We start from the raw sequence: 25,735 nt of genomic DNA on the forward strand, positions 1-25,735 counted from the left end.
GGCAAAGAGGCACCTTTTACCGTGGTGATTCTCTTTATTTAGCAGGGGGAGAGTAACTGGCCCTATCCACCCCCAGCACAGTACCTCCAGTGACTGTTGCTGGTGTCTATCTTATTTTTTGTTTTTAGAATGTGAGCCCTTTGGGGACAGGGAGCCATCTTATTTATTTATTATTTCTCTGTGTAAACCGCCCTGAGCCATTTTTGGAAGGGCGGTATAGAAATCGAATTCATCATTATCATCATCATCATCATCACTTTATTTCTACATACTTGATTAATATACACCGGATGACTAGCAGCTCTCTATATAAACTGTTTATTGAGAAAAAGCATTGTGTTTGCAATGACATAAGGGGATCTGAAACTACTGTCAGTGGTGGTTGATCTGGATGGCTCAGTTGTATGTAAAAGTCACCACTTGATGCTGCAGTTCTCAAAAGATGAAAATGTATGTGTTGATCAGGCCTTTTTGGCGAGGGGACACTAATATGGCACCATCTATGAGGCTCTATTCACACGCAGCATAACCCAGGCTAAGGATGCCCAGCTTTGGTTAGGCTGCACATGAGAGCTGCCAGGACTGGGTCTGATCCTGGCGGGCCAGCACTGCCTAACCCAGCTTTTTAGCCCAGCTGTTAGCCGAGATGAAGGGAGCTAGTGTTCCCTTCAACTGGGCTACTTGCTTGTGTGCGAGCTGGGCTGCTTCCAGCTTGTACGCACACAGAGACAGGCACCTAGAGCATCCCTCTCTTGGGGGAATCCCCCAGTGCACCACACATGTCATGCAGTGCATTGTGAGATCTCTGGAGACCAGGACAATGAATCGGCCTCTGTTTACCCACACTGCTAGGAGCAGCGCAGAGTTTTGTCTGTGCTGCTCCCACCAATGCTGGTTTTGTGGGTGCAAGGTTTGTGTGCCTTCGGGGCTGCAAGTGGTCATCTGGGGAAGATAGGTCAAACCCTGCCTTCGCCCCACCTGCCAGACCACATGTGTGCACGGTTGTGTGAACAGCCCCTAGCTAATACAGTGAACAACAAAAGCTGTCCTCATTCCACCAGCTGGGGATTTGCATTGTAGTAGAACTCACTGAAATGTCAGGAAATTCCTCAACTACCACATATTTTGTACCTTTCATTGAAGTGAATACAAAACCTATGAAGAGTGCAAAGTCATCAGATTACTGTGTGCATAGAAGAGTCCAGAAGGGACAAGATTACTAGCTATAATTTCTAAAATGAAGTGCTTTCTTGGGTCTCAGGCCATATGGGTTTAGTAACCGCTTCAGTAAAACAAACATCAGCCTTATTTACCCAAGCAGATTGTTTCCTTTATTAATTAGATTCCAGAAATGATAACAGTGCAAACACTCAGTATAAAAGTTGCAGTAAGAAATGTACATTCACAAGTTTAACATTTCAGTCCATTCACTTTCCCCCCCAACATAAAAATAGGACAAATATTCAATTGCTCTTCTCAATTCAACAATCCTGAAAAAGACTGGAAGATACTCTACAATATTCTATATACATAAAAAAAGACCCGTATTATTTATGCAAATTTCTCATTCCAAGTTACCCAGTGTGTTTAACATTGTGTTAAGTTATTGTATTACTGAAGAGAATATATGATACTTTTGCTGTGGTAGTTAGTCCCCTTCTCTAAAGCCCAAACTAGATGTGACAACCAGTTGTGATTTCCTGATGTGTTCCTCATGTGGGTGGAAAAACAACTGGGGGCAGGTAGGCAATTTTGAGCATTCCTCCACTTGGAGCCTCCTGAAGACACTTTTGTTTGTTTGTTTAAAAAAAAATCAGGGAGAAGATACACACGATGGTGTGTTACATCTAGTTTAGGTTTCAAGCTTTAAAAACCCCCAAACATTATACCCATTAGGATATTTGTAACATAATGGACCAGATTCACAGCTCAGTGAAACAAATGGCAATTTTCATCCTTAGAATTCTGAAGGAATTAGAACTTAGGGTCTAAACCATTTAGTGATTTAATTGAGGGTATCAAACCAATTCACAATGGCTCCTATACTGTGTAAGGGAACATGGGCAACGTGAGCACCGCCCACAGCCCTGTAAGCACCGCCAGTGGGGTTGTGCCGCAGGGCAACCCTGCTCTATGGTAAAGGTTCTGTGCATGCAGTTGCACGAGTAATGGGAGTTGGGTCACACAACTGCTTAAGTGGCCCATGTTCCCCTGCACGGTATGTGAGCCAATGCCTATTAAACTCTGAGCCACAGAAGCCCAGTAACAGAATATATGTATAGGGTTTTTTTTGTCCCTCCTACTTTTCAGTAAGTCAACCTTATTGGGGCTAATTTATGAGCAGAATCAAGTAGTAATGCTTTTCTTGGCCTTGATCACTTTAGGCTGCCAGTAGGGTGACCTACATGTCTGCATGCTTCCTCACTTAAAAAAGCTCCCTGCACATACAAACCTAGCAGAGAAGTTAGAATTGGCATGGGCATGTCTTCTCTCTAACTTGCGGTTTTTATGTGTAGGAAGGCTCCCCCTAGATACAAGGGAGCATCCAAACATTCAGACCACCCCCTTGTAGCCTGAAGTGAAGCATTGTACAAATGTTTTACTGTTAGATCAGCTGGCTCTTAGCTTAACTTTATGCTTACCACTGCCATATTGCCATGTCCAACACTGCCTAAGAGGGGAGAAAACCTGGAGGGAAGAATGACACAATCCTTTCCCTCAAACTCAAAGTGCCAGTCCTCTGACAGTGCTTGTGAAGAAAGTGGTCATGTCATTCACCCCCTCCTGTACGGTCTCCCCATTTCAAATGTTGTTAGAGAGGTCATGGGCACATGGTAGCAGCAACCACATGTGGACCCCTTAGCAGAAAGAACTCCAGATTACTACAGCATGTTTTAAAAGTAGAGTTACAGCTATATGTCTAGTTGAACATTGCGTTGTGCTGAGGTGCAGCACACAAAAAAGAAATCAGTTCTTGATTGGCACCATTTCTTTGAGTATGTGTAGAAGGCCACAGGTATAAATGCCTCTGCACACAACCCATACCATCTGATTGCAGCATGGGCTCCTTTGGAAATGCTTGGTGGCACATTTCTTCTGGAAGGCTATGAGGAAGTTGAAAAGGGATTTCTCATTTGTTGCAAAAATAAATAAATAAATAAATACATTGCCCACCACAATGTAACTAAGGCATCCCTGCTTGATTATTTGCCTTGACATTTTCATGTTTAATCTGTATATAATCTGTATGGTCTATGAAATGTAGTCATAGACCATTTTCACACATGAGCCTCATTTACACTACTTGTTAATGTCTGACCAACGTAGGTTCTGTATTCCTATTACAAACCTGACTGAAGCAAGAGCCACTTAACGTCTCATGTTTGAAAAAATCCTCAGTGAGCAGAAGTGGTCTGTGACATGATAAAGTAATACATTTCTTAGACATATATTTTTAATTTAATTTATTGGAGAACTTGTCAGTCAAATGCTGGTTTACAGATCTCTAGAAAGAATATTCTTTTCAGAGATCTGTAGGTTTTTATAGTACCTCCTAATGAACCTGTCAGATTGTTTCATCTTTATATTAATTATTATGGATTCTTTATAGGCACTTTGCATAAATAGGCTTAACTCTCCATCTGCATGTACTTTGTTTAAATCCACATATGTGCGGCAGGTGGCACAGCACCTACTATTAGATTCCTTTGGAGTTTAGGGAATCAGCCTTTAGTTCATCACTATCATCTTAAAGTTGTAAAAACAAACAGAAGATTTGTGCTTTTAAAAAAAATCAAGAACATTGTATGCTTCCTGTAACACTATTTTATGCAGAATATGATGCTATGCTGCTTGGGAAGAGAGGGCAGAGTCTTAAGCCACAGTCCTGAACATACTGGCTGGGATTCAGAAGACCCACTTTCTTCTTCCCCCATATCATTCCAAACCTTTCCTTATAGCTGTTTCTGGAGCTGCTAGAGCAGGGAAAGTCTTTCCATGATGGCGTCTTTCCCACAGAGATCTCTCCAGGACCTTTCTTCTCTCCCATCCCCCATGTTCTTGTACTAAGGCTGGGCTCTCCAACCCCAGCTGAGCTTCGCTCCCTACTGTCTGTCTCCCCAGACAACCTTCCACCTCTCGTATTTCACCTATGAACTCTTTCCGGAACTGCTCATTGTCAGAGAGCCTGAATAAACCTACTGGGAAAGTGTTAGTCAGACTCATAGTTGAAGCTTCTTGACTAAAAGTGATTCTGCTCTAGAGGAGATGTCTGTGGAATTATCCACATCTGTCATAATTGAGCTTTCACTGCTGCTATAATGTCTTCCCTGCCTAGACCTTAGTCTCTACTTTTTTAGTTGGTGAGCATCGCTTGAGTTGGGATTTCTGAAATAAATCTTGCCTCTTCCAACTACTGACATGAAATATATGCCCACGTTTACATTTTTATTTTTTAAACCAAACATTTTATTCATTATCACAGCTTTTTACCACCTTCTGTGTTTTTTCTTGGTGCTTTTTCTGTCACTTCTGCTTCCTCATTGCATCCTTTCCTCTGCAGCAGCCTATACTGAACAGGACAAATTTGTCCCAACAAAGACCATCCAAGCAGGATGGAACTGCATTTGACTTTGCCCAGAATGACCACCATGCAGCAGCCCATTAACCTGCAGGTGTGAATCAGCTGGCATTACATGACCAGGGAGCTCCAAGACAAGAGTCTCACAACTGGTGTACACCGAGTGCTGCATTAATGGGGATGAGTGTGGAAAGAGAGAAAAGGAGGTCAGAAGCGTGGAAGCAGACTGCATGAAGATGAAGAAGGAAATATTCAGTGTTGCCAGAATGCATACTCAGTGCCAAGTGAGAGAGAAATAAGTGGCAATATAAGAATAAAGGTATTACTATGTGAGCATGGGCAAGTTCTTAATTGTTGCATTGATAAAAAAAATTGTTGCAAGAGAGTGATTAGTTCTGATGGCTCCTGGCATGTGTGTGTTTATATATATCCTCAAGTATAAAAGGGGGAAAAAGAAGCTGAAGTGTAAAATAACTATGCTGTGATGCACAGAGTCAGCTAAATGTTCAAGTTCCTATTATAATACATTAGAGTTTTGCAAGTCCACACTACTTGGCTGCACAAGATATACCCACTGTCGAGCACACAGGATTTTTACCTCAATTCTGTTCTGCAGTTACTGGTCACATTATATTACTGACATCCTAATGCATTTGCTCTACTATACTAGAGTGTTTGAGACTCGGGATATTGTCGTTTTCATAGGTTAGGTACGCCTTGCACTTTCTTCTTGCATTTTTTAAAAAAGTGAAAAGCACATTTATTGAATGTACAAACAAGCTTGGAATTTGGGGTGGTTTTTTTTAAAACTACTAATACTAAATAGCATCATTAGAATTTATATAATACTTTTGTATGTTTAAAGTGCTTCACGTACATTGTCTCAAAACAAACAAACAAAAACCCCTCCTGGCAGGAAATGAGATTAAACAAAACCCAGTTAATCAGGAAATCACATTCTGTTTCCATTACACTGAAGTAAATGGAATCTGAATGCAGTCCAAAATCTGACGCAGAAGAACAATCAATGAGAGTGTTGCTACTGGTTTCATTGGAAGCAATGCCTGGGCTGAAGTCACGCCTACTTGAAAAGAAGTTCTACTGAAACCAGTGGGATTTACATTCTAGTAAACATGTTTAAGTTAGCAACCTTGATTTAGAAAACCTCAGAAAACAGAGAAAAGAAAAGGCAAATTAATTAACTAAAACAATCCCACAATTCAGCTCAGGATTTTATTTTTGGTACCACAGTTCATTTTTGGAACCATAAGAATAAAAGAAATAAGGCCATTGAATAAAAATCATATTCAGCAATATAACATATGAAAACCATCTCTTCATATAGTGTATCTCTCAGATACAATAACACATAGCAATTATGACCACATAATAATACAATCTGGGTAACTTTAATGGACCAAATTCATCCCACCCCACCCCCAAATCCTTCAGTGCAGTTCTGCCTGCTTACAACCTGCTGAAATTGACTACTTGGTCCATCCGCCTTGAGATCTCTTCTACAGTATATGTAAATGCATTTCAGAGTAAACTGTGTCACTTTTCCATAGCTCATTGGCAGACCACATGCTTTGCATGCATAATTTCCCAGGTTCAGTCCCTGGCATTTCTAGTTAAGCTAAGATAATAGGGCTGGAAAATACCTCTACTGGAGACCTAGAAGTGTTGCTGCCAGTCAGAGTAATTGTGCCAGATGGACCAATGATCTGACTCGGCCTAAGCAGCTTCATATGTTCATGTCTGCAGGGGCAATTTTGTCCTGTGGCACTTTGGGATTTACAGAGTCATCCCCTTCTGAAAAATCAAACATTTACTTATACTGTTAAGTCAAACAAGGTATCAAACAGTACCTACTGAATTGGTAGACTTGATTTTACACCACTATTTACTTCCACTCACTTTTATATATATATTACAGTATGTGGAGTTAAATTTATTGCTTCTAATGACCAAAGGTACTGTTATAAAGGTAGCATAGATGTTGAGAGCACATTTCATATACCATATAATGTGGACCTAGCAACACGGAGGTTGGCAGAACATGATAGTTAGGTTAAAGTTTTCTTGTGGCGTTGCTTTGTAATTTCGATTTTGCTTTGCAGTACGCACATGCAACTAGTGCCTTAAAAACTCTGTGTCAAAAGTGATATGTCAAAAACATATAGAAAGTAACTTACTCTTTCAGGTTTGTTTGTTTTTGTTTTTGTTTTTTTTAAAAAAACAAGTCAGGCATGAGTGGCATGCAGTAGATTGCAGAAGAGAAGCAAAAGGACATCCATTTCCAAAGGGTTTATAATCTTCATGCACATGTAAAACCTCTGTTTACAAAAAATCGTTAGCATTTGTTAAAAGTGTGCCTTTTTGCATTTTTATACAAGTGTACATGCAGTAAACCTGTCATAGCTAAAAGTATTTACAAAACTTCATACATCCTTTAAAGTGAATAATAATAATTAATAATAACTAATCATACATGAAAGGCCAATGTTTTTAATACTGTACAAGATTAAAAATAAATAAGGCATTATAATACAGTTTTATCAAATTAAAAAAAGTTGCTTGTCACTGCAATATAAAACTCTCACTTGAAAGAACATTATGGCTAAATAGTTCTCTGGTTAGGACTAGAAACATAAAAGAATCTAGATTACTAATGCTGGGGTTAATGTCTTAAAACCAGTTCAGATGGTGATTTAAGTGTGTAGACCCTAGGTGCAGTGAGAAAGCAGAATCACTCCTGCCTGGCTTCCATGCAATGTGTTTGCCTTGCCTCCAGGCCTTCTGGGCATCCATACTTTGGGTGCTGAAAGCCAGTGGACATTATTCTGAAATATACAGCTGTTAATACACATACAATCTGGGGGGAAAACTGCACAGTTCAAGCCCAAACATACTGGATTATTTCTCAGGCCAATGTAAATAAAGACACTGAGCCATTAGCAGTTTGGGTTCAGTTCTAATTCAGGCTCACGTAAAAAACACAAAAACTTTCCAATTTAGACATTTTAAAATGGTTCAGTAATCAATTTAGTGATTTTTAACTTGTTCAGATATATTTCCTATTGATTAATGTCAAATACTTACAGAATTAAATAAAGTGTTCATGCTATGTTTAATTCTGATGAAGAATGCAATATTTTACTTGCATATACCACACCCTTAAGTGTTCAGTTATATCTAATTATCAAGAAGTGCCAATGATCTGATAGCACTAACTTAGATAATTTTTTTTAAAGGAATAGACACATCCATGGTGGATAGTTCTTTCAAAGGTCATTAGCCAGGAAAGCTGTAGGGATGTGGTTGCAGCACAATTTGAACCCTGGTTGGGCGTGGGAGCTTTAAGAAAGAGTGCACGTTGGCACCGCACAGGGGTACTTGGGCTGAGCACCGCCCCAGCAGGTATGGACGTGCTTTTCTCTTTCTTAAAGCTCCCACTCCCGACAAGGGTTCAAACCGCTTCTCAAAAACCGTGGTTCGAGCACATCCCTAGAAAGCTGCATGTAACTTCCTCATTCAGAAGTAGCATCTCTGAGTACCAGATGCTGGAAATAAATCCACAGGGGATGCCGATCACTTTGATGCCATGCTTGAGAACTTCCAGAGATATCTGACTGGCTGCTGCTGGAAACAGAATTCTGCAGCTGAATTGACTTTGGTCTTATTCAGCACAGCAATTCTTCTTTTCATTTTAACTGAGAAGATGTTCACTGATAAAATGATACAACTAGACACTAGTAGGCCTTCTTTGATCAAGGATTTCTTGGTTTTTGGAATTTTTACACTCAAAATCATCAGCTTCCTTTAACCAGCCATTTCAGACTAAAAAATCCTTCATACATCGCATTTAGAAATTCCAGTTCAGCCCACAGTTTGGTTAGACTCGTTTCTTCTTTGTTTTCACCTAAGATAACTAGTTTAAACTTGGTAAAATGGTAAATGCAGAACAAGCAGTGCCAGAAGTCTCTCTCTGCTCCTCTCTATCTCCAATGGTTTTCTTGGAAATCTAGTTTTTTTTCACCTCTCTCTCTCGGGTTGAAGGAGGTTAAGAGAGAGAGCGAGAGCCTCTCATACACTTTCAGAAGATTCTCGTTCTTATTTTGAACCAGTTTCTGTTGTGTAAATATTGGTTCTGTTATAGTTTGGGTTCAAGGTAGGAGATATTTTAGGGCTGAGTTTAGTCCAGGTTTAGTGAAAACACCCTGAGGCGCTTCACACAATTGGTGTGAAGTGCCATTAGGGTTAGTACAGAGAGAGCGGGCTTATCCTGCTCTCCCCACACATGGGCAGGGAGCCATCTCTGGGCAGCCAGATCAGCCGCCCACACGATTGCTGGCTCTGTCACAGAGTGGCAGGGGTGTTGGCGATCGGGGGCCAGCTGGCCTCCGGAAGTTCCAGGATGCCCCGCGTGAGTGTGAGGGGCATTCGGGAGAGATCCCTGGGGCCAGGAGGCTTGTTTTAGTCTCTTGGTGGGGGTCTCCTTGTGTGTTGCCATGGCGTGGAGCCGCAACATGGCAGCACACGATCAAGCGCTCGCTCCGCTAACCTCATTTAAGGGGAAGGGTACCTTTGGCAGTTTGCTGCTGGGAGTCGCGTGGCTCCCGTGGCAGGAGACGTCCCGGCGGAATTGAGTTAGGCTCCCTTAGCCCGATTTCTCCTGGTCGTGAGAATAGCTTCCCTCTCTGAACCATTTGTTTTTACCTTTGATTTGATTCCCTTATGCAAACACTGGCTGACATCCTGACTACTGAAGTGAGCACACTTTGAGGGACTGCGGGGAAGTGCTGGAGCCTTGTTGCGCCAGAGCCCTTAGAGTCCCAAAGCAAGATTGGAAACACGCTGAGAGACGTAGAGACTCTGCAAGATTGGAAACACATTGCTGGCCCTCAGCAACGTATATCTGATAAATAGAGAGTGTTTCTGGAGTGGGGGGAGTGCTACTTGAAGGGGTTTGGCACAACAGCATGTGTGCAGGGAGTTGCTTCCACTTTTGCTAGTCAGGATGTTAGCCAGTTTGTCCATTGGCTGGATTTGATTAGGTCTGGAGGCAGGACAGGTAGGTATGAATGATCTCACACCACCACACATAGATTCTAGGCACTTAAAGTCTTGTTTGAATTGGCCCCTATGCTATATAGAAGCAAGCAATTGAATGAGTGACAGTGATTTAATGGGATTCTTTCTCAATTTCTTGGGGCCAGTTCACAAACTCATCTGGCAGATGATCTTCATGTGGTGGTGGGTATGCATGAGGCCCTAACTTCCACATATATGGTTATTTGGAATAATGTCATTTTGTGGTTAAATTTTGTATAATTTGTATTTATCAGTATTTTGTAAGTAATTGTTTTGTGTACAGATCTGCTAATGTTTTGTTTAATTAACATATGCCATGAAAAGCAAAGACTAATATAACCAAATGTTTTGCTGTATATATACCAATCATTTACAAATAAGTTGTAATGGCCTGTGGCCAAACAACAATAAAACTGATAGACCGCTAGATACAAAGTAGCATGCAACTCTGATGCTCTACAAGTATGGGTGTGTTTGTTATCTAAACAAAATACATTAAAAATGGGAGCGGAATGAGGTTTTTCTCCCCTAAACCTGGGGAGGGGGCGGAATGGAAAGAGAAGTCCACAGCATTGAGCCTATATGTGGATGAGCTTAAATGTGACACAAATTTTTCACACATTTCACACATGCTGTAAGGTGGGTGGGCATGCCCACTCCATCACCACACACAGAAGGTTCTAGGGAGAGTGTGTGAACTGCCCCTGAAGGTATTGAAATGGCACAGAGCATACACTTATTTTGTATTGCACTGTTTCCATTTTTTTTTTTTTTTTTTGGCCTCATCACTGCTATCAAGGCCAAAAAATTAAAATCCAAAATCTGCTTTAAGACTCAAATATACTGAAAATTTATACCACTATGACATGCAGCAGGTTTTGGCACTCAGTACACTAAAATTCCTTATATGCCCAGCTTTTCTGATGCAAATGTTGAAATGTTTGCAAATAATCAACTAATAATTCAACTCAGCATGTTGTCCATAATTAGGGATGTGTGAAACGATTTGGGTACAAAATGATTTGTACCGGAATCTGGCTGATTTGTAGAGAAAACAAATCACCTCTGTACTCAATTGCCTATATTCAGGGACAAAACAAATCACCCCAGATTTGGACCTGAAAAATTCAGAGGGCGGGTGGGTGGTAGTGCCCAATGGGTGGAAGTTACCACTCAATTTCAAAGAAATTGGGCAAAGTGGTGATTTTAAAAATATTTTTGAAGTTTGCGTGTCTCTAAGCTTAGTAACTCCCCGGAGGGGCACCAGGGTGGCCCAGAGGGGTTGTGGTGGGTGGTAGTGTCCAATGGGTGCAAGGAAACTACCATACATATTTCAAAGAAATGGGGCAAAGGGATGTTTACTTTTTTTTTAAGTTGGGATGTCTTTGTGGCAGATTTGGGGCAGAAAATGGGTTTTGAGGGCAGAAGAGTGGGTCAGGTGGTAATGCCCCAATGGGTGCCTACTACCCCCCAGATTTCAAATAAATTGGTGAAAGGGGGGATCTTTAATTTTTTTCCCCTGGAGTTTGCACATCTTTAAGCTTCTCCCCGGAATAATGGAGAATTTCAGCAGCCCTGTAACTCCACTTGTGGGGCACCAGGGTCACCTAGAGCGGGTGGTGGTGTAGTGCACATAGGGTGCCAACCACCCCCAGAATGACAAGCCCATGGGGCACTGGGTTTCATTGTTTCCAATGTCTGAGGTGTTCTGAGAGTAGATTCTCTGGTAGAAAATGAACACTGAAAACAACAAAACACCGTGCTCCATGGGCTAGTGGGTTTGTTGGCACCCTATGTGCACTACACCATGGCCTTAACAGCTTAAAGACACGTGAACTTCAAAAATCTTTTTAAAATCACCCCTTTACTCAGTTTCTTCAAAATTTGGGTGGTAGCTTCCACCCATTGGGCACTACCACCCACCCCACTCTTTTGTCCTTGGAACCCCCCCTTTTTAACCTGAATCGATTCAGAAAATTTGGGTACAAACCGCATCTGGGGTGATGGGGGGGCAGATTTGGACCCAAAACAAATCGGGGGTGATTTGATTCGAGTACAAATTGCATCAAAAAATCAATTCGTGCACATCCCTATCCATAATATAAAATCTTACAAGGGGGAAAAAAATTAAAGATAAAAAGGTACCATAGGAACATTTTGCAGTTAGTTCTTTCCAAGACCTCTGATATCTCACCACTCTCCAATGGAGAGTGAAACACTTTTAATTATTACTATTACCTTATTAAGAGAAAGTTGTGCAAACGGATGTGCAATATTGTGCTTGCTGTTGACAGATCCCTAAGGACAACTTGCCAAATGACTGGGCTCCTTCAAGGTCAGTGTTTATAGTCAGAAGTTTACACAAGACTTCATTATAAACTAAGGTGGCTATTCGCTCATGATGAATTTGTGTGATCTTCCTTAAATGAAATAGGAATTTCATACATAAAATGTAGGAGAGAACTTGGTTCTCTGTGGGGCTATACCAAGATCAGGGTTTGAACTAGAAAAAGAAATCCATAGAAAATAATAATTTAAATTAGGAATAAGCCAAAACAAGGGGAGTTATTCCCCCCCCAAAACATTTTCAACTTCTCCAAAACACCCCCTTTTGGAGATTTGGGTGGGGCAGAAATGTGAGAGAAAGAGAATAATGATGAAAGCACAACACCACATAACTAATCAGATTTCCCTATTTGGTGACATCATGGAAGGCAAGTGAAGCTCTCACTCTGAATGGAGGGGGGAAATAGGGAATATTTCAAGGAACACAATCTCTTCTTTGCACTGAAAATATTTGCTCCCCCAAATCTAGCACACCTTTAGTTTAAATCAGAATGTCAGAAATGTGCCACTAGCTCACTGGAACCTCCAATTTTCCTGACAAGAGATGTTCATATCAACACTCTGCAAAAAATTGCATGCCCCAGAGAGCTTTGAAATAAATTAACATCTTTCTCTTGGTTGAAAGAAAGCTATGCTTCAAGTCCAATATTATCATAAGCCACTTTGAGGGTCAGCATATACATCTGAAGAATAAAATAATTAAGGTGATTACTGCACAGGACACAGTCACAGGGGACAATCCAGTGGTCCTCTGGGAAGTCCAATGATCCTCTGGGAAGTTTTGCAAAAGCCATCCTGAAATAGAGATGAGCAAGAACACAGTAGGATTGTGTCTTTAGTTTGCAGCACTCAAGTATGTTTGGTGACACCGATCTCTGGACCAAGCTTTCTATGATTCTCTAGCTTTATGTAGAACTTTAGTGGGTTTAGCAGATAGTTACCTCCATCTTTCCTGTGCATACAGTTGTAAAGATGCTACCAATACTAGTAATTACTAAAAAGGCAATTAACGATCACACTTGAATCTAAATTCTTCCCAGCACATTCATTTCATTACCAAAGGTTCCTATATTTTATACAGCCTCATGCTGAGATAAGCAGATCCATAACAGTAGACATTTCCTCATTGTAAAAAAAGAAAAGAAAAGACATTTGCAGCCATATAATAGAAGTGTTCATATGATGATTGAGATTAAGACAAATGTAGTTAAGGAACACAAACAAAACAAGCATCTGGACATTCTCTATGCGCTACTGTGAAAGTTCCCAGCGATTCCAAAAGGACCACTCAGGTCATCAGCACTTGTGCTTCATTCTGTTCACATAAGGGCTGAATGACATGTGTGGTAGCCACCTAATGGTGCAGCGGGGAAGTAGCCTAGTGAGCAAGAGGTTGCCGGTTCGAATCTCCTCTGGTATGTTTCCCAGACTATGGGAAACACATATCGAGCATCAGCAATATAGGAGATGCTGAAAGGCATCATCTCATACTGTGTGGGAGATGGCAATGGTAAACTTCTCCTGTATTCTACCAAAGAACACCACATGGTTCTGTGGTCGCCAGGAGTTGACACCGACTAGACAGTGCAACTTTACTTAACTTTACAAATGTAGCAGTCACCATTTCTCTGCTGCAAAGTGGGGTAGGGATCTGCAGGAAAGAAGCAACCAGCAGTGGAATTTGCTTAACCCTTTTCCTGCCTGCTACTTTCCCGCATAATATGTTGGGGGGGGGGGGGCGCAGAAACCTGGGGACCCCAACAGAGGTGTGGAGACTGCAGGGAAAAGGGGAAGAATTCAGAGCACACACCCTCCACCCTTTCTTCCCTGCAAATCACACACTAGCCCCTTTGTAGCAAAGAAGTAGTGGCCAGGGTTCCCTGACCTTGCAGCTGCTGCTGGGAAACATAAAGACTGCTACCTACAGCAATCCCAATGAAGCACAGGCACCAGAGAAGACAATCCACTGGAATGAGTTCTGTACAAGGCCCCCTGAAATGTGTGCAAGCTCTAAAAGGGAAAGCTCCCATTCCTATCAACAGGGCTTACAGAGAAGACATTTCTGGCGGGCTACACCCAAAGCCTTGAAATAAAATGTACAGCATCAGAAAATGGGAAAGCAACAGGAACACATTCACTCTCGCTCTCATACACAGCACCAAACCTCTTGCTGTTTTTAAGGTATGGCTTCCATTTTCACCAAACAGGCCACTGTTATTATTTAAAAGATATTGGGTAAACTAAGTTCTGACGACGTCTCATTAAAATTAATGGGATTTAAGTTAGCCATGTTTAACTTCTCTCACTGATTTCAGTGGTACTTAGTCATTGCTAACTAGTCTGGATGCTGCCTATTCAGATACTGGAATCACCATTATGCAAACCAAGTGCTGCTACTGTATTAATCTATCTGATCAAAAAATGTGAGAAGAGTGAAACACTGAACTTCAAACAAAATTAAATGTGGATCTTCTGGTAGGTTTGCCAATAAGAATATCCAAATGGAAGCCGAGAGCAAACCTGGTTCTGAAAGACTGGCATCAAACAGTGTCTGTTGGCAAATTCAGCTGCTTCTAATAAAAGCCTGTGTGGATGGTCAACCATCTGACCCGTTGAAGAGGCAGAACTCTTTATACCTTAGAAGTATTATTTTGGCGTGTGCACACTTGCCGTTTTTGTAGCATTTGTCTACAGGCAAATTGATTTTACCTCAGAGAAATTGTCTGAAGGCTCCATTCACACATATAACCTCAAGTGGCATAGGAAGCACTTCTCTGGGGAATGTTCCCACACTGCTGCACTACACATCTGAATACTTGAATCACACAGGTTGAGCCAATTGCCTAAGTCCTCCCCTCCTGCATAGGCAACAATCAACCCATGGGGTTGCAGGACTCACACACACACTGCAGCGGCGTGAATGCAAGCCTTACATAGCTAGACATACAGGTGAATGGGACTTCACTCGTGAGTCTGATTTATTACACTAGATCCAACTTATCTTCAGAGAGTTACCTGCAGGCTGATCTCTGTGCAGTTGGAAAACAATCAAAGATATGAAATCATAGCAATTTTTAAAGCTACATCTGTTTACTTGAGGACTTGCTACTCCCTACATTAAAGGAAGTGCTGACACTTTTCTTTTTTCCAAGTGCTCTGGGAAGGGGCTCCACAATTCTTGTTATAGCCTCAGGTACATTCCATATAGTCTATACAGCTTCCCTTAAACAATGTTTCAGATGCAACCAAGTTGGATATGATAGTAAGAGCATTCATCCCCTTTACCAATGCAGGATATAAATAAATAAATGTTCTATACATATAAACCTTCATCATTTCTACAGAGCAAACATAGAAATATTTAGATATGTGCATATATATATATAGCCACTGTGCATGTCAAAAATTGAAAATTGCCAACATTGTTTGTATAGTTTTCCCAATGAATGTTGACAATCACCAGTGCAAGAATTGTCAAAACTCACTGGTGAATCTCTGACACACACATATGCACATATTCAGCCTCACTTGCATTACATTTTCTGTTATCCAATATACCCTTTAAAATTGCCAATAAAATGTTTCTTATCTTCAGAAAATCAGTAGTAGACTTTTCCTAACAGAATTGTTAGCCCTTATTTGATCCATTCCACAAGTTCACATATGCGGTTCCCAAGTTCTCTTTGGTTGGGTTGTAGACATCCTTGGTTGATACCAAATCCTGTAGCTTAAGCTTCCTGGTGAAAACTGAAGCAATCTCTGCACTCCACATTCACTGCAAATGGCACAACCTAAATTTCCATCGCTCTCATACCTCCTTTACGGCTGGCACAGAAGGAAGGTAATGGAGCGTCAAATTGGTGTGGGTTGACGGCGCTTGAAGTGTTCCTGCTCCAGCATTTGCTGAAAGACTGGGGGATGAGGACATGGATGGACAACTTGTGCCCAGTTTGGTCTGAATGTTTGCTCGCCCATAAGGGTACATTTTTCGGTCTAAATTTAAAGATCGCGTTTGTGAATTATTTCCATTAGTCTTTCCTTCAAGAAAATAGGTCAACATTTCGCCTTTGCCTTTGACACTGACTTTACCCCGACATACAAACTCATAATTGCATCTCTTCAATATTCGCTGGACTTCTTCTGTAACCTATGAGTCAAACAAACCAGAATTACTGTTGGGTAATTAGACAGCTTGGGTTCTATGGAAAAATCTCTCTCTCACACACACACACTCACACTCACACTCACACTCAGTTCCCAATATACCATCATACTCTCAGGGATTATACAGATTAAAGGGTGGTTCTTAATGGCCTGGAACACTAGGTAGAAGGAAGCAGGTTTATTTCCCACCCCAGTGGTGACTATAGAGACCACTGTAGTTATAAAGTATTCTGGAAACACTCACCTGAATTTTACCTTGCACACCAGTACTATCCATTCTGCTAGCAACATTTACAGTGTTACCCCAGATATCATATTGTGGTCTTCTGGCTCCAATAACACCTGCCACTACAGGGCCTACATTAATACCTGAAATAGTGACAGTGATCAAACATTTATTTAGCTTTCCGCCCAATATGTATTTCATGTAGCTAAAATCAACCATAGTCCTTAAAGAGTATCACAGGTGCTAAAAAGTATTAGGAATTAAAGATTCCAACTATATGTTAATAAAACATTCACTGACTTATTTTGGTTCCTCACAGCTTCCTCAAGAGTTCCAGCTTTTACACTGCAAATTTACAATGCAGATAAAACTTCCAAGACACCTGTGGGGGAGGGGAACTCTTTTGAGGTTTTTTAAAAAAGAGAGATCCTACCAGATTACAGACATGTGATGATCATTCATTCACATAACCAAATATCACTTTGATAGCTGCAGTATCAGTTATGTGAACTGGTCCCATGAAATTGCTTTAATACATGGGTAGCTTTACTGTGCCACCATAAGCCTACTTTCAGCGCCTTTACAGTTGCATGGGAACAATATGTAATATGTGTTGGCTGAATGCAAAACAATCACAAAACCATGACACCACTTTTTACAGCCTTCTTCTGTTTAATGGGACCATGCTATACATAAGGATGAGAAAGAATCTATTTAACCTATAGTAGTACTGAGCTAAAACTATTCAGTTTTTGACAAATGTTTTCAATAGTTCCAAAAACTGCCTTTTCTTTTTCAGCAGTCCTTGCAACAATGTTCACTTATCCATTTATTTTCTCAGTTGCCCAAATCACATAGCTGACTACACTACATAGTACTGTGACATCATTCTGTACTGTTAGAGTGAGATTCCTCACATGGCTAATACAGTAAGCTGTAAGCAGTAGCAGTAGCAGGGAGAGGTGGGGGAATGGCACAAAACAAGATTGAAAAGAGGTGAATGTTTACATAAACGAAATGTGTTTTGGGGAAAAATGCATCCCACCCAAATGGCTATTTTCTACTTCAAAACTCAAGCTGGAGACTATTCAATGCAGTTCTAATCAACAACAGTACATTCCTGTAAAGCTCTGTCAAGCAGAAATAAATCACACATTTGGGTGGAGGAAATCCAGGTACCAAGAATATGCTGCCTTTCTCCCTCCTCCAGATTTCTACCACACACGAAAAAAGCAAATTGTAGATATCTTTTCTAACATGGCCAACCAATATCTAGAATGATATCTGAAGACAGGCATGACTGGAGCCTTTTCAAGTAAACCTGGCAGCTTAAATGTTAAATCTCTTAACCATGTGATGAGGAGCCTCTGGATGGTGCTCCTTGCTTGCTTATTGGCTTCTCTTCATCTCTGAATCTTCACATAGAGAAGTCTGGAATCCTCATGCCTATTTCTCTATATAAAAGGCTAAGGACATGCGTAGCAAGCCCCACCCCCACCAAAACCAATAAAATTGTGGGGCCGGGGCTTGACATGTAAACCTTAGCCTGAAACAGCAGAGATGGCAGCAGAGAGGGTGGCAAAAGCTCCCTCTGTGGGCCCACCTGGGTGGCTTAAGATGGGGTGGAAGGTGGGGCAGGGGGCCAGATTGGCTGGGGGGGGGGCAGAGAGAACTGCATGGTGGCGGAGATGTGGCCAGCAGGGCATGGGAGAGGGGCAACCAATGTGGGGATGGCGGTGGAGGCGGCAATACCTCCTTCCTTGGCCCCTTGTGTCGCCGAAATGACAAGTTGGTCAATTTTTGGCCCATTTCATGGTTCTCTGCGCATGTGGTTTCACTGCCTCTGCCTCTCCCAGATGGCTGTGGGGGGCGGGGAGGTGGGGCAGGGAGCCAGGTTGGTGGGGGGTGGAGAGAGAAACAGGGAGAACTAATGCATAGATGCTCTGCGCCAGGCCAGCTAGTTTCAACTATTTTGTTCCAATCTCTTTTCTTCATTGATAGTACATATTTAATTTGCACTTAAGTTAGCAGTATTTGTCTAGACTTTAGACTGTGCTCTACATTCTTAAATATTATTATATTGGCAGGTCATGGAATTTCTTTGATTTTTAGGCCTCTCTCAGGAATGCAAACAACAACCCTAAGAATAGTAACCAGATAGAATTAACTGAAAATATGGACTTACCAACCCGGAGAACAAAATCATTGTAAGACTGATAGTTGATTTCATCAAGAACATCAAACATTTCTATTGCGAAATCAGCCAGTGTACTGAGATGGGAATAAATCGATTTCTTTGCCTAGATTTTTTAAAGACAGGGTTTTATTATCCATCTATTTATTTATTCCCAACCTGCTTTGAACTAAAATTAAAGTGGCTTCAGACACATGAAACAATTAAAATCATTTTTTACACTTAGGAATGAATCTGAATGAGAGAAGGGGAGTATAGCAGATCTGACTACTTGTAACCCATCAAACTAGCTCAGCCTACCAGCTATGTATGGTAGCCCACAAGGAGCTTGATAACAGGGAGGCTGTCAAGCATATACCAGACCGTAGTTTATGAACTATGGGCTGCAATCTATTTAGTGGGTCACACCATGTGTAGGCCTGGTGTAGTGTTTGTTTGAAACTTGGACATGGCTTAAAAATAATGATGATCTGCTCACAAAAGCAATAAAGGTTGTGAAGATTTTGCAACAGAGTTTGCAGTAGTATTTTAAACATTTTTTCTACTGAAACATCTGAAGGAGTACAGTCAATACTGAGTTAAACTGGGATAGCCCCTTCTGCTAGCAAATATAAAACACACCTGACAAAACATATTTAGCTTTTGAAATGTTATTTGGCCTGAGTTACCCAATAACGTTGTTTTCAGAATTGTAGTTCAAAGAGCATTTATCCTAGATATTGCAGAACAGCCTGCCCCACCACCTCTGCTTGTTTGTCTGAGAAGACACTCATAGAAACTATATGATTTTTAATTCAACAGAGGAATTAGTTAACAGCAATATAGCCAAGGAAATATCTTTAACATTTATTTCTGTAGCCTTACAAGAGGAACATGGAAACATTGTAAAAAGGAATTGCAAAGTGTTCCCTATAAATTACAGTTTTAGTGGTAAGATTTAATGTGATGCATTCCAAATAGATCCTAATAGATTTCACATTGCTAGAGTTTTTCCTTCTTCATTGAGTGAGGTTAATGGTCTCAAGGAGTTCCTGAGCCATATCTGGCCCATCTCCTTTTGCCCTCAAACTCAATGCCATTTTACTGTTTCAACGAAGCTAATTCAGAGTACTTAATTCCATTAAGTAGGAACAAACAATACTCAAGACTGATCTCTAAGGAAAGTGTTCCTGTTTACCCCACAATCCTTTTAACAGAGAAGGGTAAGTCCCCTGCTACATAAGAATCCTTGTGAGGGGAAACTGGACTCAAAGAAAGTGTGTCCTTCGAGGTCAGTTCATGCTTCTTTCCTTTGAATATGTTTCCCTCTCTCACTCACCCCTTTCAGTACAAACATAGCACAAACCCTGGAAACACAAATCTAAAAGAACTCTGGATTATGTCGCTCAAGTGCCACTCTTTTAAAAATTCCCAGTAATTCAGAACCCTAAATCCTCAAAGGATGTGAAGATCAAGATAGCTGAAGATCTATAAGATGCCCTGGAAAAAGCTTCTTCTGCTCCCAGATGGTCTCACAGTGGCTGACATACTGACTAAATTACTCAATAGTTAAGCTAAAGGACTACTAAATTTTAATAGGGCTTCATCTAGTAAATTTAGCTAGGATGTCAGTCAGTACAAGAGGAGTGTTTTATTCCTGGCTGTCTAGCCAATGCCATATGATCTGTTGGCTTGCACTACTTTATAAGATATAAGATGCAACGGCAAACAAAGTGCCTTAGAGAAGGGCATGATTGGAGGAGGATTTACAACCATGTTTCTTTTCCTTTTCCTTTTAATTCTTGCTCCTGTTATGCTCCTGAAATGGAAGTCAGCCTTAAAGGAGGATGTTAAGGTTCCTTATAATCGATTCAGAAGCCTTAAGACCTCTCCACATGTTAATTTTTGAGGATGTGTGCCTAAGATTTTGTTTTAATGTACACCTAAAAATGCATGCAACTAATAGGCATTAGAAAACAAAGGTGTCCTACAAGCACACCCATCAGGCAGCAGGGGCTAGCTGCAGTTCACTATTGAGTAGAATACTCAGTGGCAAATCCAGGTTTGATTCTGTATAATGTGTAATTATTAAATATATTAAATATAACAAACAAACAAAAAAATCTTGTATGGTCTTCATGGCCCCTCCTTTGTACCTCCAGTGGGAAAGTTATCCTGTTTTCTGTCCCATCAGCCTCCGAGTATAGGGGAGGGAGTTAACCACACCCAACTCCTCCAATGGATGGACTATCACATTGACCTGTCCCCTCATCAAGTGCACAGGTTCTCAGTTACTTCACCCACACACCTCTTCATTCCTGCTGCCTCCAAGTCTAAATAGCTCCAAGCATTCCCTACTACATCCAAGCTGCTCATATCTGTTCCTGCACTCTAATGCTCACAGTCTCTCCTGATCCCTCTCCTAATCTCTTCTGTGCCTTTCCCCAACACAGAAAACCCGCCCCTGCACTTTCACCCTGCCCCCCCCGGTCACATTTGCTGCAGGCAATTAGAGGTTTGTCACTGATGGGCCAATACTCAGCTGATTGTCAGCACTCAGCACTCAGAAAAAGCAGGAGCACCAAGCTGTGAAGTGGTGACGTTCTGACTGCCACTGGATTGGACCTGGTGCAGGTTTGGTTGCATGTGTGTTGGATGCTGCGGGGGTCGGGGGGCGGATATTTTTATTTGTAATATTTGATTCCTTCAATTTAATTAGAGTTCTTAGAGTGACTTACAAATGAGATCAAACAAACAAATAATACATTATAAAGAGTAATCATAAATACTGACAGGAGCAACAGAGAGAGAAAAAGGAGAGGATCAACAGAAATCAAATCAAAAGATTAAGAGACCTGGTTAAATAAAATGTTGTTGCCCGGGGTGCCTTTCTAGGGAGATAGTTCCACAAAGAGGTGCCATCACTGAGGTCTTCTCCCTAGTTTCCACTTGCCTCACCTAATAAGCTGGGAATACCCAGAGAAGGACCTCTGAAGATGACCTCAATACTAAGGGAGACCCAAAACAGCCCCCTTAATTTTGCCACCCCACCAGCACTTTGTGCTCATAAATGGGCTGGTAACCAGTGAAGCTGTTTTAAGCTGGCCTAGGGTGTTGCTATCTTTTTGACTGATTTATGAAAGGAGAGCTGTTCTTGCCGTAGCAAGCATGAACTTTGGTTCCATGTTCCCTCCATGGCATCTCCAAAAATAGGGCTGAGAGAGACTCCTACTGGAAAAACTACTCCCAGTCTGCGTAGATAATACCATGCTAGATGGACCAATGGTCTGACTCTTTATAAGGCAGCTTCCTATGTGCTTATGGCTAGAGTGTCCCTGTAGCTCTGTGGTGCTGCTGGCCACATCAAAGATGAGCAAGCAGAGAAGGATGGCTCTAAATCTGTCACACTACCAGATTTGCTGTCTGAAGCAACTTGTTTCACTGTGCTGCATTAGGCCCACCTCTGGGGAAACGTCAACAATGAATTATATCCTAGTTTCCTGCAACATACTGATGTGGAGCAGTTGAATGTAGAGTGCTGTTTAGACAGTGATCACCTACAGGTGGTTCTCTTTTTGAATTCCTTGGACTGCCACCATCATGCTTCCCTAGTAGCTGGTGCGCTGCATAACTCGGATTTTAGGATAATTAGATTAAAATAGACAGAACAGCTGAACTCCAAGCTGGGTGCAGTCCTTAAGTCAGATTGGATGAAATAATTATGACCAAGCATTTCTGTATGATGATGTGGCTAATTCTAAAATTGTCCATTATAATTCTATCATATAGATTTTGCAGTCTGATTTGTTGGTTCAAAAAAGTACTGGTGTATTCCAGAAACAGCAGTATAGGAAATCTAAAGATTGGTTTAACTGGGATTGTATCATTGCTATATAAAAAAAAGTTGATTCTTAAACAATATAGGTCAAATCCAGGGTTAACCTTGGCTGAGGAGGTAGTGTTGGCAAAGAAGCAATATAAAGCCTTATTAAGAGATAAAAAGACTAATGCATTGAAAGACTCTTGGCAGCTAATAACTGACTCATTAAAGAACAGGGATCATGTCACCTTCTGGCGTATGACTGTGAAGCGTCCTAATAAGGGCATTGATTGAGCCGATTATTATATCCCAGTAGAGGTGTGGGAAGAGCATTTTAAGATCCTTTATGGGAGCCAGGCTGGGAACACAGCCATTAGACTTGAGTAATTTGAGAATACCTGATTGGCCAGCAGTTTCCATTGAGGAGATTGATAGGCTTATAACTCAATTGAAACATGGCAAGGTCTCGGGATTGTGACAACAAACCTGCTTAGCTAATAAAGGCTAATGCTAACTGGTGGGCCACTGTATTGGCTTCCATTTTTACATACATAGATAAAACAGCTGATATTTGGGTCTGGCGTTGGGGTCTCACCATAATTATCCCTATGATCCTGGCAATTACAGGCCAATAATGCTACATATTATTATGGATGTGCGAAACGTTTTGGGTACAGAACAATCTGTACCCAAAACAGCTGATTTTGGGTGATTCATTCCCGAAACAAATCACCCTCCTAGCCACCCGAAATGTTTTGGAGCTGAAACGAATCACCCCCATTTTGGCTCCGAATTATCTATTGTTTCACCCCTCCATTTTGTGGCCGATAAAGTGCTTCTTCTTCCCCCTCTATTTTGAGCAATGACGTCTATTTGAATTTCCCGCCTTTTTGCCTCCCATTGACTTCAATGCAAAAAGGTCCAATCTGACGTCTATTTGAATTTTGAGTCCCAGGGCCAAAAGAGTGGGGTGGTAGTGCCTAGGGATGTGCACGAAAGGTTGTTCGGCACGGCGGGGGTAGGGCTTTAAGGGCGGGGGAGAGTGTACTCACCCCCCCCGCCGCATTTCCCCCGCCGGCGCTCTCGGAATTAGAAGCCCCTCGGGACGGCAGCGTTCCTCCCTGCCGTCCCGTTGCCCCCGTCGGCCGGAAGTGGCCGGAAGTCCCGTTCGCGCGTGCGCCCATCGTGCGCGCACACGGCTGTACGCGCGCGCGCACGACGGGCGCACGCGCGAACGGGACTTCCGGCCACTTCCGGCCGACGGGGGCAACGGGACGGCAGGGAGGAACGCTGCCGTCCCGAGGGGCTTCTAATTCCGAGAGCGCCGGCGGGGGAAATGCGGCGGGGGGGGGGGTGAGTACACTCTCCCCCGCCCTTAAAGCCCTACCCCCGCCGGCGCCGAAACGCCGAATCGCCCCCACCACCCGAAACGTTTCGGCGGCCTTTTCAATGGCCGCCGAAATGTTTCGGGCTCAAGCCTAGTAGTGCCTAATGGGTGGAGGCTACCACCCAAATTGCAGAGGGATTGGGCAAAGGGCTGATTTTTGGGGAATTGTTGAAGTTAATGCATCTTTAAGGTTTTTCTCCATATAGTATAATGGAGGAGTATCGCTTCACGTCAGGGGGGGAAAGGGTTGGCCTAGAGCAGTGTTGGGTTGGTGGTAGCACCAAAGGGGGGCAAGGAAGCTACCAGAATTTTTTCAAAGGATTTGGGCAGAGGGCTGATTTTGGTTATTTGAAGGAAGTTTACGTGTCTTTAAGGTTTTTCCTCATAAGGTATAATGGAGATTTCAGCAGCCCCATAACTGTACTTGGGGGGTGCTGGGGTGGCCCAAGGCGAGTGGTGGTGTAGTGCACATAGGGTGCCAACTACCCCCACAGGTTTCTAACCCATGGGGTACAGGGTTCTGTTGTTTCTGAGGTGTTCTGAGTGTAGATTCTCTGACAGCAAATGAGATTTTCAATACAAACCATGAATCCACTCTCATTGGATTGGAAGCTGGGGTGAACAAGATGGAGACCATTGCAGTGTTCCCTCTAACAGAGATTCCCAGATGTTGTTGACTACAACTCCCATAATCCCCAAGCAAAGACTATTGCAGCTGGGGATGGTGAGAATTGTAGTCAACAACATCTGGGAATCCCTGTTAAAGGGAACACTGGACCAGAGTGTGGATAACAGTATTCAAATACTGGTTAAGACTCAAATTTTGCCCAAGCGGGTTGCCCCTCCTAGTGTTGGAGGACCACTCCTATTCTAAGTAGTTATTACAACTTCTCACCTTTGGACTCTCCTCTGAATTCTTAATTGCTAAGGGGTATGAAGAGGCCATTAGAATAATGGAGCAGCACATCTTGGATGTTGAAATGTAGCAGGAGAAAAGTAAATTCCCAATTGTATTAAGAACTGGTGGGTTACCCCTCTTCAGTCCTCAGCAAGTTATCTTTATAATGTGACATGCTCAACACATTGGAGAGCTTTTACCTTGGCTTGTTTCAATGTTTTTCCTTCGGTATGATTGGAGGGCAGATATAAAAAGATACCTTATCATTTGCACAGGTGCCTCTGTGATTCAGTGGAAGTAGAAAATGTGGTGCATATTCTATTTCACTGCACTTTTTACAGGAAAGATCTATGGCATTGTATGAAACACATATTTTTGTTGATAAGAATGTATTTGTTACTTCCTTAGATGCCAATTTTTGTGCTATTGCATATAAAATTTGCAAAATAATGGTTGAGGCTCCCTCAGTCGGTTAGGTAATGATGGTGAACTTTTCCTGTCTAAATGGGGTTCATGTGAGAGATTGACTGTACTGACTGTAGGCTGTTAAGAACTGTAATTGCTGTTAATTGTATCCGGTCAAGTACCATAATAAAGATTTATCTACCTGCATTATAAGGCCAGCCCTGACACGAAGAATGCTTTTTAAACTGTAATGCAGTGTTGCTGAATATGATCTACAAGAGCAAATACTCTGCATGCAAAGGCCTCTGATTCAGTTCCCAGCATCTCTAGGTAGAATGAGGAAAGGCGCTTTCTAAAACCCTGGAGAGCTGCTGCCAGTCAGTGTAGACAATACTGAGCTAGATAGACGATTGTTCTGACTCCGTATAAGGCAGCTTCCTGTGTTCCTGAACAACAGGGAAAGGAGTTCATCTTTATGTCCTGTCTGTGAGCTTCCCAGAGGCATCTGGTTGACTGTTCTTGGAGACAAAATGCCATTCAGCTTCGGCTGATATGTCAGCAATGCCCATTTCTGGAGGCAAATGACCTTAGGAACATAGGAAGCTGTCATATACGGAGTCAGACCATTGGCCCATCTAGTGCA

The 25,735-nt window shown here is 41.9% G+C and overlaps 1 protein-coding gene and 1 long non-coding RNA gene across 3 annotated transcripts in view; one reads left to right on the top strand and one right to left on the bottom strand.

Annotated features, from left to right (window-relative positions):
* LOC128329148 (uncharacterized) overlaps positions 1–4,912 on the top strand; it is a 31,695-nt gene extending 26,783 nt beyond the window's left edge. Inside the window, exon 3 of the long non-coding RNA XR_008309537.1 lies at positions 4,562–4,912. This is a non-coding gene — a long non-coding RNA (uncharacterized LOC128329148). The remainder of the gene's footprint in view (positions 1–4,561) is intronic.
* The window catches only part of ADCY1 (adenylate cyclase 1), a 285,419-nt gene continuing 260,989 nt past the window's right edge, over positions 1,306–25,735 (bottom strand). The window contains exons 18-20 of one of the 2 annotated variants that reach the window (XM_053259719.1): positions 18,595–18,709; positions 16,428–16,552; positions 1,306–16,166 (exon numbers count right to left, since the gene is read on the bottom strand). In XM_053259719.1, coding sequence (XP_053115694.1) covers positions 15,828–16,166; positions 16,428–16,552; positions 18,595–18,709 — 579 coding nt within the window. In that variant the 3' untranslated portion in view covers positions 1,306–15,827. Of the gene's footprint in view, positions 16,167–16,427; positions 16,553–18,594; positions 18,710–25,735 lie in introns of those variants that run through there. The other variant, XR_008309536.1, reaches the window with a different exon arrangement.

The sequence above is a fragment of the Hemicordylus capensis genome, chromosome 6 (assembly GCF_027244095.1).
Source record: "Hemicordylus capensis ecotype Gifberg chromosome 6, rHemCap1.1.pri, whole genome shotgun sequence".
In the NCBI taxonomy this organism is placed as follows: Eukaryota; Metazoa; Chordata; class Lepidosauria; order Squamata; family Cordylidae; genus Hemicordylus; species Hemicordylus capensis.